Consider the following 13,163-nt stretch of genomic DNA (forward strand, 5'->3'; position numbering starts at 1 on the left):
GTCTACATGTGCCACATTTTCCTCATTTTTGTGTTTCTTACAGGTGATTTTGCTATCTAAAATGGCCTCCAAGAGCAGTGCTGAGATGCCATCTATTGTGTCCAAACAAGAAGGCTGTAATGTGCCTTACAAAAGAAACGTGTGTTAGACACGCTTCATTCCAGCATGAGTCACAGTGCCGTTGGCCATGAGTTTGACATCAATGAATTGACAATATATGTTAAATAAGGTGTCTTTAAATAGAAACACACATCAAACAAGGTATTGTGTGGCTAATGTATTGCACTGATTGGTTGATGAGAACATTATGACCAGAGGCTCACAGGAACCTGACTGTGTATTTCCCCTAGGAACAATGGTTCAGGATTCACTAATACAGTATTTGCAGCAACTTTACTGAACATAACTATAGCAAATAGTCAGAATCAACTTTACTGCGTATTTAATTTGGAATGACTCACAATTCCTGTTAACAGTAATTCTTGTAATAAAAAAAAAACTGATGAGGAAACTCCATTTAATTCTTTCTTGTGAGGTTCAGTAAGGAAAGTATAAGAGAAGTTCTTATCTGTCTTGAATATGGTACTTACTGAACAGTGGAAAGTAAATTCTTAGTGCAGAATTAAACCCATAAGAAATAACTGAATAAAAATGAAAGTTCAAAATAAGAAGGCTAAGGACCTACTGTATAGCAGAGGGAACACTTCTCAATACTCTGTAATGACCTATATGGGAGAACAATCTAAAAAAGAGTGGATATATGTATTTGTATAACTGATTCACTTTGCTATATAGCAGAAACTAACACAACCTTGTAAATCAACTGTACTCCAATAAAATTTTTTTTTAAATTAAGAAGGCTAAAAAGACAAAAGAAAAAAAATTGTGTTATTTCCCTAAATTTTAATTTAATATAACCTAATGGTTTAGAGCAGAGGTTGACAAACTATGCTGGCCTGCTTTGGTATGGCCCACAAACTAAAAATGGAGGACTATTTGGCTAATCCACTGGTCAGCCACCTGCCGCAAACAGAGCTATAACTTTAGGTTAATAAGGCTATAGATTTTCTCTCCCCATTCATTTCCTACCAAGTTTGCTATTTTTAGTGGCAACACCACTGGGCATAGATATTTAGCTCTACAATCAAGTCAGCTCCCTCTGTCAGCAAAACGGCTGGTTTTTACAAGCAGCTCCATGCTAGCAGTTCTACCGTCCCCATTAAGCTGAGGGAAAAGTTGGGAGGGCTGTTTTTAACCAAAGTTCAACAGTATTTCATGAATAAATGCTTCTCAATTTATTTACCTTGGGTTTGATTTATTAAGCCCTGAAATGGTTGTTTTTGACAATTTTGCCCAGTTTCAACGTGGTTTTTAAGGAGAGATTTGCCAATGTCTTCACTCTGCCATCATGAAGTCCACTTTTTAAAGCATCTAATTAGTCCTCTTTTTTTTTTTGCGGTACGCGGGCCTCTCACTGTTGTGGCCTCTCCCGTTGCGGAGCAACAGGCTCCGGACGCGCAGGCTCAGTGGCCATGGCTCACGGGCGCACGTGGGCTCCTCCCAGACCGGGGCACGAACCCGTGTCCCCTGCATCGGCAGGCGGACTCTCAACCACTGCGCCACCAGGGAAGCCCCTAATTTGTCCTCTTCTTAAGAAACGTAATGACATAACTAATCTAAGAAGTAAATCTTTGAATTTTAATTTAGCTCCTAGTCATGAATAACTATGCTCACCTCAGTTAGCTCTTTTAATTTCTTGATTTAGGGAGAGTAAATACTGGAAGCCACGATAACTGTTTGATAATTGGTAAGGTGATCTATAAAATTACTTTATAACCATATTTACAAAAAAAAGCAAGACAGAACTTCTTTACAATGTCATACTCACAGAATTCTTTAAACAATCATCATCCACATCAAAATTTGATGTATCTGTTGGGCTACTAACTTCTGGAATGTAAGGTGCTTCACAGTTTCGAATATTATCCCAATCAATTCCACTGAAAAATGGGTGTTTCTTAAAGTCTTCTATTCCATTTTGACCAAGTCGATGTTCTCTGCTACAAATGAGCCTTCGAATAAGATCCTTAGCATTTTCAGAGACATCAGCCACTTGAGCTGGAAACTGAAACCTCTCCTAAACACAGAATAATAGAAACAAAATATAACAAAATATAGAAACAAAATATAAATCACTATTCAATTTACTAAGTAGGTTGATGTTAGCATTGACTTTCTTAAAAATACATTTTCTTTTAAAAATATCTAATAAATATATATGGTACACTGTCCTACAACAGTGTAAAGCAATTATACTCCAATAAAAATTGTTTTTAAATAATAAGAATATATGGTACAAAGTACTGATACTAAAAGAGATGCAGGAATAAATTAAAAAGGATAATTTTCCTAAAAGAACTTTTCATTTCATATGTGACTTAGTCATAGATGCACTACAGAAAGAATAAGTTAAATGCTAAAACACCTTAAATGCTCTCAAAATGAATTCATTAAATGTAGTAGAATGTGACTCAGTATTTTAATAGTGTATATGATTGATAATGTTCATATAAGTCACATACTAATGATTAATAGTATGGAACATTTTTAAAGAATGTAATACATACTTTACACTACGAGAAGTACGTTACTCCTTTAGCTCATTTAATCCTCAGAGCAACTGTATAAGGTAGATACTCCTATTACTCTAAGTTTATAGAAGAGGAAACAAAGAAACAGTTCAAGCAATTTGCTTGATGTCACACAACTAATAAATGGTAATAAACTGATTTGAACTGAAACTGTCTGATTCCAGAATCTGTGCTCTTAACAACCATGTTATAGTACAATGATTTCTATCTGAAATGCTTTACATGCTATTTACAACTTTGTAGCTATTTCTTGTCTTTCAACTCTTCGTTACTACTCAGCAGATTATCTTTGCAGCCAGGTAGAAAAGCATTGACTCTATAAGACTGATTTATATATATGTGTAGCAATTAATCATAATTGTATCACCAGAACAAATTAAAAAGAACAGACTGTCCCTCCCTTTATGGGATATTCCTATTCATATTCTAGGTTTCTGCAATTGCTCACAATCTTCTGAGACTGATAATCAGACTCTTCCTCTTCTTGTACAATCTATTTCACTTGGCACTAAATGGATTAAAGTTTATTCATTCTTTCCTGCTCTGCATCTGGACTGTTTCCAATGTTTGGTGACCATAAATAATACTGGGATAGGTATCTTTGTACATATATCCTTGTTCTACGAATATTTTCCCTAGGGTAGATTCCTAGAACTGAAGTTACTCAACCAAATGTTTTAACCATTTTTTTTTTAAGGCTGTCGATGCATACTTATAAACTTCTTGACAGAAAGATTATATCAATTCACATTCCTATCAACAACGTCTAACAATTTCCACCTCACTGGATTATTTACAGTAACAAGTACTATTTTTCTTTTCATCTTTGCCAATTTGACGGGGAAGAAAAGGATGCTCTTCTTATTTTAATTTGCACTTTATTTATTAAGATTGAGAATTTTTAATGCATTCTAGTCATGATTATACTTATACTATATAGTAATGATATAAATTATCTGCTTATGATCTTTGTTATTCTACTGAAGAGAACATTTAATTTTCTACTTATTAGCACCTCTAATGAAATACAGGAGAAGGTGAAAACTAGTAATTTTATGCATAATTTATGGATCTTGATTACTCATATTTGTCATGTCCCTTATTAGCATAGAAATTAGATTGTTTATTGTTCTTGGAAAATCATTTTTTTAAATATCACATTTTAATTTTATTGAATATTATATGTATTATTTACCACATTAATTTGAAAATTAGTAAAATATACTAACTTTGTGATTCATGATTTTTCCATATGTTTCCACCAGAGATTCTGCATAAAATGGTGTTTCTCCATAAAGCATTTCATACATACAGACCCCCAAAGACCACCAGTCACACTCAGGTCCATATCTGCCTTTTCCATCTTCCATGGCTTGAAGGATTTCAGGAGAGATATAATCTGGAGTTCCAACAGCCACTGAGGACTGTACCTGAAGAAGTTCACATTTTTAGTAATCTACCATAATATATTAGAAACAAATAATAATTTTAAATTAGAAACATTTACTTAAAAATACAATAGCATTACTTCATAACAACAACTTCGTCATTATCTGAATTTAGCCTCCTTGTCCATATAAGTTAAAATTTATATAAGCACCACACCAACAAGTTCTCCAGATTTTTTAACACTATAGAACGTTTATTATAGCTGTTACTTAATTGACTACATTTAGGGTAACAATATGATTTGAACACCACAGCCACTAACCACAAATTGAATATATATTTTAGAACATTCTTATTACTGATATTATCTATCCAACACTTAAATATGAAAAATGGGACTGTGAAAACTTTACAATTAATTAGGGGGAAAAATAAAAAAGTCTGGCTAATACTATGAGCAGACTGGAGATTATTTTAAAACACTTTAATGAAAACCTAAGGAAATAAATGTTAACAATGTCCCGCAAACTACTTATGTATTTAAAAAAATTATAAAAGGGAAAAAAATATATCCTTCAAAAAATAAAGTCCCAACAGAGAAAAAGAACTGGGCATACAATTATGGCCAGTTGGATGTAAATTAGAAAACAACAGCTAAAAAAGATCCTGGGCACATGTCTTGTAAGGTATTCCAAAGTAAAAGAAAATTGGTTCTTTATGTTTTAAGAGAACATATCAAGCAATGAACATTCTCAAGATAAAATAATGGTTAATACTCTGAGTTTTCTAGACTAAATTACCATTCTTAATAATCATTAGAATAGACTTCCTCCTTGGCAATACTGAGATTAAGTAATTTGAAAACTCTTCTACTACAAACTCTTAAAAGTACTAGATAAAATATAACAACCATTTTTATAAATACATAAATGAGCCTTTAAATAAAGAGACAGTCTTAGGGGCCCAGTAATCAAGAAATGATTGAGAACCAGGGCGATAAACATTGAAGCAGGAGTGCAGTTGGAGAAATACTGGTTTTCATTGTCTAGGTACTTGCTTTTAACATATACATAAGGACAAAAGGAAAGACCTTGAACTTACAGGATGTTTGAAGTGAGAGGCTGCCCCATATAACCTTTACCCTAAAAGGCATATTGTAAGGAAAAGGTGAATTATAAAAATCTGCCACTCAGCAGAGACAGATTAAGACATTTTGTCTATCTTGACTGTGACTGATATGTGAAAAAACTTTCCTCCTTTAGAAATTCATAACTTTAGGTCACATAGTCCCACCATTTGGAATTCTAATTCACAGGGTTTCTGCTGTTCAGAAGTTCTCAAGCCAAGAAACTGGCAAAAATACTGGCACCAGGTTAGGTGCCCCTAGAAAGCCTGGCATAACAAATTCAAAACTACCGTGGAGGACACATGCTCAAACTTGGCCACATATAATTCTCACACATAAAAGGCCATTGAAGATGAGCTCACAATCCAATAATATAACAAAATGAGGAGACATTCTATTACAAGCAAAAGTCAGAAATCCAAACAATTAGACCTCTAACAATTATCAGTTCCACTTCATGAAATAAGTATGTTTAAAATTATTAGACATATTAAAAAATCAAAAACATAAGAAAAAGATAAAAAAAATTAAAGAGAGGTCCTAGATATGGAAAAAAGTAGTCATTGAAATAAAAGATATGAAAAAATAAATGAAATCGGATCCACTACTATACACACTGTAGTTAAACTGCAGAGCACCAAAGGCAAGAGATCTTAAAAACATTAGAGAATAAAGAGAGATTTTTCTACTAAGGAATGACAATTAGACTGACAGCTGAATTATTAATACTAACACAGCAGTCAGAAGAAAATGGAATTGTATTTTCAAAGTGATGAGACAAAATAATTGTCAATATTATATTCCCTACCTACCTAAATTATAATATAGGAATGAGGGTTAAATAAAGATATTTTCATACAAAGATTGAGTGAACTACCACTTGCAGCCCTTTTCAGTTGAACAAAAGTACTAAAGGATATACTTCAGAATCAAGAAATATAACCCAGAGCTTCCCTGGTGGCGCAGTGGTTAAGAGTCTGCCTGCCGATGCAGGGGACGTGGGTTCATGACCCGGTCCGGGAAGATCCCACATGCCGGGAAGATCCCACATGCCGCGGAGCGGCTGGGCCCCTGAGCCATTGCTGCTGAGCTTGCGCGTCTGGAGCCTGTGCTCCGCAATGGGAGAGGCCACAACAGTGAGAGGCCTGCATACCGCAAAAAAAAAAAAAAAGAAAAAAAGAAAAAAAGAAATATAACCTAGATGGAAGAATGTGACACGAGAGGGAATTATGAACAAAGATATTAGTAAACTTTAACATACATCTAAATGGTTATTAATTGGATAAAATAATGACAAAGAGAAGGAGAAACAGGACAACAAAGAGTAAGATGAGGAGGAGGAACAGGGGCAACAGAAAAAGGAGATGGAGGAGGAGGAAGGAACAACTACTTGAAGGCTGAAAAATAAGATGGAACTAAAATATTAGAAAACAACATGTTACTGAGGGAGCAGTTAGGATTACAATGTTCTAAGTTTCTTGGTTTTCTAATTTTTATTTACTTTTTAATTATCATTTTTAATTGTGGTAAAACACCCATAATATAAAATTTACCATTATAACCATTTCTAAGTGTACAGTTCTAAGTGTACAGTGGCATTAAGTACATTTACATTGTTGTGCAACCATCACCACCATCTCTAAAACTCTTTTCATCTTGCAAAACTGAAAATCTATTAAGCAATAATTCCCCTATTCCCTCCTCCTCCCAGGCCCTGGCAACCACCACTATACTTTCCATGAATTTGACTACTCTAGGTACTTCATGTAAGTGAAATCGTACAATGTTTGTTCTTTTGTGTCTGGCTTATATCACTTGACATGTTTTTAAGAAGGTCTATCCTTGTTGTAGCATGTATCAGAATTTTAAGGCTGAATAATATTCCAGTGTATGTATATACCACATTTTTTTTTATCCATTCATCCAACGATGGACACCTGAGTTGCTTACATCCCTTGACTTTTGGGAATAATCGTGCAATGAACATGGGTGAACAAATATCTCTTCGAGACCCTGCTTTAAATTCTGTGGAGCATGTACCCAGAAGCGGAACTGCTGGATCATATGGTAATTCTATTTTTAGTTTTCTGAAGAACTGCCATACTGTTTTCCACAGCGGCTACAGTCTTTTACATCTCCATCAACAGTACACAAGGATTCCAATTTTCCCACATCTTTGCCAAAACTTTTTTTTTTTTTTATAGTAGCCATCCTAATAGGTGTGAGGTAGTATCTCATTATGGTTTAGATGTGCATTTCCCTAATGACTAGTGATGCTGAGCATCCTGTCATGGGCTTGCTGGCCATTCGTATATCTTCTTAGAAGAAATGGCATTTCAAGTCCTTAGCTTATTTTGAATTGGGTTGTTAGTTTGTTACTGAGTTGTCGGGGTTCTTGATATATTATGGATAGCAACCTCTTATCAGACATAGATTTACAACTATTTTCTCCCATTCCATAGGCTACCTTCTCACTAAGATAACTGTGTCCTTTGATGCACAGAAATTTTTAATGATGGTGTAGTCCAATTTGTCTATTTTTTCTTTTGTTACCTATTGCTTGGTGTCACATCCAAGAAATCATTGTCAAATAAAAGTCATAAAACTTCTCCCCTGCCCACTATGCTTTCTTCCAAGAGTTTTAGAGTTTTAGCTCTTACATTTAGGTTTTTGATCTATTTTGAGTTAATTTTTGTAGATGGTATAAGACAAATTAAGTTTTTTCTTTAATTAGGAATATGGTGGAGAAACTGATTGTCTCTAGACTTTACATAAAGGATAAATGCTAAAATTTTTAAGATAAACATTAAAATATTTGAAATAGAATGTATAACTTCCGAAGAAGAAAAGAAGAAATAAAAATAAATTTGACCCAGCCAATAGAAGGAAGGGAAGAAGTGGGGTGTGCGGGAGAAGCACACATGCAAACAAACAAGCAAAACCTATAGCAAATAGTACAAGACAATATACTAGAAATAAATACAAACATATTAATAATGAAATTCATAAACGGATTAAATTCAACTATCAAAAGACAGAGTCATCACACTAGATGACAAATAAAACCAAAATGAACAAATTTTTAAAAAATCAGCAATAATCTGCTTAATGCACCTAAACATAAAGAAAGGTTAAAAATAAAAGGATGGAAAAGATATACCAGGCATATGTTAAACAAAAGAAGGTTCAGGTAGCTGTATTAATATCAATCAAATTAGATTCTAAGGCCAAGATGATTATTATGATTTTTAAAGATTTATTAATTAGAAATTAATCTAATTTATTAATTAGAAAATACCCTGGAAGAGCAATTCTGAATAATACGTAACTAACAACATAGCTACAAAAGAGTTGTGAAAACATTGATAAGTTCAAGGGAAAATTAATAAATTCAACATCATAATAAGGACTTTTAAACAATAAATAATAGATCAGAAAAAAATAAAACTGGTAAGAATATTAATATTTTGAACAACAAAGTTAATAACTGTAATCTTACGGACATATATAAAAACCTGCACCCAAAAGTTAGGAAAAAATGTATTATTTTCAAACAAACATGTAACAGTTATAACAATTGGCCTGTTACAAAATTAAAAGCAATCTTGACAAATGCTAAAAAACTGATAACAAATAGATCCACTCTCCAGTAAAAGAAAACTTTCTATAAACAGCCAAATAAGTAAACATAACACTATGAATACCAAAAGGCACACGTCTAAATAATTAATGGTCCACAGAAGAGTTCTAACTAAAGCTGGAAAATATTTAGTAAAATACTCTATGTCAAAACTTATGAAGAAAAGTAAAGCACAAATAAACAACATCAGGAATGATAAAAGAGCAAAACTACACATGGAACAGAGATTTTAAAACTAGAAAGACTGCGAACTGAACAACTTTATACCAATAAAATTGAAAACTCAGAGAAAATAGATAATTTTCATAGAAAAAAATATAACTTACCAAAACTGACTCAGGAAGAAATAGAAAACCAAAGAGACCTATAACCATTAAAAAATTTGAATCAATAGTATAAAATCTACCTGGAAAACAAACAAAATAAAACAGAAGAAAACAAAACCTCACCAAAGCAAAGGTGATTTAAAAGTGAGTTCTACCAATTATATAAAAAATAGAGGGCTTCCCTGGTGGCGCAGTGGTTGAGAGTCCGCCTGCCGATGCAGGGGACACAGGTTTGTGACCCGGTCCGGGAAGATCCCACATGCCGCGGAGCGGCTGGGCCCATGAGCCATGGCCGCTGAGCCTGTGCGTCTGGAGCCTGTGCTCCGCAACGGGAGAGGCCACAACAGTGAGAGGCCCGCATACCGCAAAAAAAAAAGGAACAGATAACCCCAGTATTATATAACTGTTCTAAACCCAAAATGGGTAAGGGCAGCGGATGTGGCTCCCCTGTTTATTTTATAAGGCTAAAATAACCTAAATACAAAACAAGACAGATAAGAAAAATTTGAGAAGGAAAATTATACTGCAAGCTCAGATATGATCAATGTCAGGTATGAATCTCAGGTAACAATTCAATATAGAATTTTAGCATGGTCAATCTAGCAGTTTGTTCAACTATATCAGTATAACTTGATGATAAAGTTATGTTTATATCCAAAGGATGGATGATTTAACACTGGACAATCTATGTCATTCATCGTATTAACAGACTGAAGGAAAAACACCCTGGTATTATCTCAATGGATGCAGAAAAATCACTTGATTACACAGTATTAAAAACCATAACAAACTCTTGGTAATCAGAAATAGAAATCTCCTTAATCTGATGAAGAATATATACCAAAAGATTACAGCAAACATCATACTTAATTTGAAACTACAGAAAAAATACCAATAAAGTCAGGAACAAGGCAAAGAAGCTCCCAATTACTACACCTATCTAATATTGTGTTTAAGGTCACTGACTGCATGATGAGAAAAAAATATAGCAAAATAACGGTGTAAGGACTGGAAAGGACAAAACACAAGGCTGTGTCATTATTTGCAGATTATAAGATTGTCTATATAGAAAAATATACATATACACATAGAATCCACAAATTATTTTGAACTAATAGAAAAATTTAGTGAGCTTGCTAGTTTCAAGATGAATATGCAAAAATCAACTGTGGTCCTAAAGAAGAGCAACAAGCTATTAAAATGCAAATTTTTAAAAGTTATCCATTTATAATAGCCAAAAAAAAAAATCCATGAAGTGTCTAGGAAAAAATCTAACAAATAAAGGTAATAGATTTACTTTTACCTGAACATTATTATAAAACTTCATTAACAGACATAAGAGAAAACCTAAAACAATGGAGATACCATATTCACAGATGGGAAGACTTCATGTTATAGACAAAAATTTTCCCATAATTAATCTCTAAATTCAGTGCAGGTCTACAAGCTTGTATATGTGAAAGGGTGTTTGTATATGTCTGCATGTATGTATATAAACTAGTAATATAATCCTAACAATCATATGGAAAAACAAGTGGCCAAGAATAGCCAAAACAATTTTAGAGACAGAAAAGGAATGACAGCAGGACACCCTCTCACAGAAACTGACTTCTTACAAAGGTATAGTGATTAAGACGGTATAATTTTGACTCAGACGTGAGACCTAAAAAGCAAGTTGAAACTTAATTTGGAAAGTCACAAACTTTGGGAAAGGTTAAAATTGAAGCAACTGCTTCAATAATAATAAATGATGATCCACACAGAGTTATATAATCACAACGTTTCAGAACACCGGAAATAAACAGAACATCCTAAAAGCTTCCAAATAAGGGGCGAAGGTTATAACAGAAGTACTGAGAATTAGGACGGCATCAGATGTCACAGCAGTAAATTAGAACACAATGCAATGTCTTCTAAATTCTAAGAGAAAAATAAGTTCAAATCCATCATACCATGTCCAGTCTAGATAAATTATCACTCAAGTATGAGAGAAGAAATGAAGGCATTTTTCACACATGCAAGATTATGAAATATTTACTTCCACTGGAACCTTTCTTAGGCAGCTACCACCAAATGAGATGAAAGACAGACATGGATCCAGGAAACAGAGGATCCATTACTAGAGAGCGACACGCAAATTCCATGATGATAAGGAAAGGTATGTCTAGGATGACAGTTCTCATCAGAGAACTGGAGATAGGAGATAGGCCTATCTCCAGTAGGCCTACAGGACAGTCTAGACTAGAATGAGAGTATGCACGCCTCCAGACAAAGGAGCCACTAAGTTATTTACTGTGTCTAAGAGAGAAAGGAATTGCTCAATTTCTTAATGTGTGGTAGAGAGTCTGGGGATAAACTAGTGAGAATTATACAGAAAAACTAAGCAAAGCAAAGGGGTCACTTACTTCAGGGAGAACAAAGAGCTGTCCAAGAAAAGAAAGGTAATTAAAATAAATAATATGGCACAGCTATGAATAATATTTATATAATTATTAAAAAACTGAACAGGATTTAATGAAAGATTATGTGATAATCACAACACTGGGAAGATGAAGAGGAAGTGTAAGGGTTGGTTGAGACAGGTATAAAAGACCTGTATCCTCATCTTCCATGGTAGGAAATTAATAGATAATATCTAAAACTAAATAACAAGAGGCAGTAGCATGAATACAATAATAAAAAATACATAAGTAGAAGAAACAACGGAAGAAAGAGCTAAAAGATTTTTATGTGTCTGCTTGCAGAAAAAGACAGTTGGAGGTGGGAAAGAACCAGGACAAAGGAATGCTGTTTCTTCTCATGTCTTCCTAAAACATGTATACGTCACATAAAAAATGAAGTAGAAAGGAAAAGAAAAAAGAAGGTTTCTTCATTATAATTTTCTAAATGGAGGACCAACATGCTATCATGTCCAGGAAAATTATTTGAGATCATTAATAAAAAATGAATGACTAGGAAGACATACTAGAATTTTAGGAATAAATCTGATCAGGGGCAACTCATATAGACAGAAACAGTACTCAATGCATTCTGGAATGCACAGGGACTTGGAGGACTGAACACCAGACTCCAAAGGAGGAGCCCCAACTTTAAGGGGCTTATAACATGCAGGACTGAGGAAACACTACCTCTTCCCCTGGAATTCTTTCTCAGTGTAGCTCTCTCTTTTCTGGAATTGTGGACCACAACCTTCTGATACCACAGCCTACCTGACTTTAATCTGTGTTTTCTCAACTTAGACCACCATGCTATTTCTCTCCCTCTCACGTCATACCTGGCACTATCCACTTCCCACTATATACTTCAAACACATGCAGTTATCTTAGAGCAGAATAATTACATACACCGGTCTTACGTTGTTTGTGTGACTACTGTCATATCTATTACTTCTACCTATGTCACAAGCCCCACATTACAATTTTATTTTCGCTTTTAACAGTCAGATACCTTTTATGTAAATTTTAAAAGAAAGATTAATATAATCTTTTTCCTTTATCCTGTAAATCTTATTTATCGTATCTGATATGCTTTATCATATAGCTAAGTATCCAAATGGTGTCATTTCCTTTGGTGTGAAGGACATTCTTTAGCATCTAGGCCTCTTTCATTTACCTGAAAATGTCTTTAATTCACCTTCATTTTTGAAGAATATTTTTGTTTGATATAGAATTCTTGATTTACAGACTTTTTTTTTTTCTTTCAGCACTTTAAAGATATCATTCCATGATTTCTGATGAGAGTTCAGTGGTTATTTTTACCCTTTTCCCACAGTATGTGAAGTGTTTTTTCTTCTGGCTGCTTTCAATTTTTTTTCTTTAAGTTTCAGCAGTTTAACTGTGATGTAGCCAGGTGTGGTTCCGTTTATTACCTTGAGATATGCTAGGATTTTTTTTTTTTTTTTTTGTGGTACGCGGGCCTCTCGCTGTTGTGGCCTCTCCCATTGTGGAGCACAGGCTCCGGATGTGCAGGTGCAGCGGCCATGGCTCATAGGCCTAGCTGCTCCGCGGCATGTGGGATCTTCCTGGACCGGG

At 34.2% G+C, this 13,163-nt stretch overlaps 1 protein-coding gene across 15 annotated transcripts in view; it reads right to left on the reverse strand.

The window, feature by feature from the left end:
• Window positions 1-13,163, reverse strand: part of CDC42BPA (CDC42 binding protein kinase alpha) — a 311,334-nt gene that overhangs the window by 150,849 nt on the left and 147,322 nt on the right. For all 15 annotated transcript variants that reach the window (XM_027122374.1, XM_027122372.1, XM_027122377.1 and 12 more), the window contains 2 exons: window positions 3,881-4,081; window positions 1,889-2,137 (listed from right to left, as the gene is read on the reverse strand). In XM_027122374.1, the coding sequence (XP_026978175.1) occupies window positions 1,889-2,137; window positions 3,881-4,081 (450 nt within the window). The remainder of the gene's footprint in view (window positions 1-1,888; window positions 2,138-3,880; window positions 4,082-13,163) is intronic.

Source organism: Aethalodelphis obliquidens, unplaced genomic scaffold, assembly GCF_003676395.1.
Source record: "Aethalodelphis obliquidens isolate GAN/ISIS:26980383/991018 unplaced genomic scaffold, ASM367639v1 scaffold24, whole genome shotgun sequence".
In the NCBI taxonomy this organism is placed as follows: domain Eukaryota; kingdom Metazoa; phylum Chordata; class Mammalia; order Artiodactyla; family Delphinidae; genus Aethalodelphis; species Aethalodelphis obliquidens.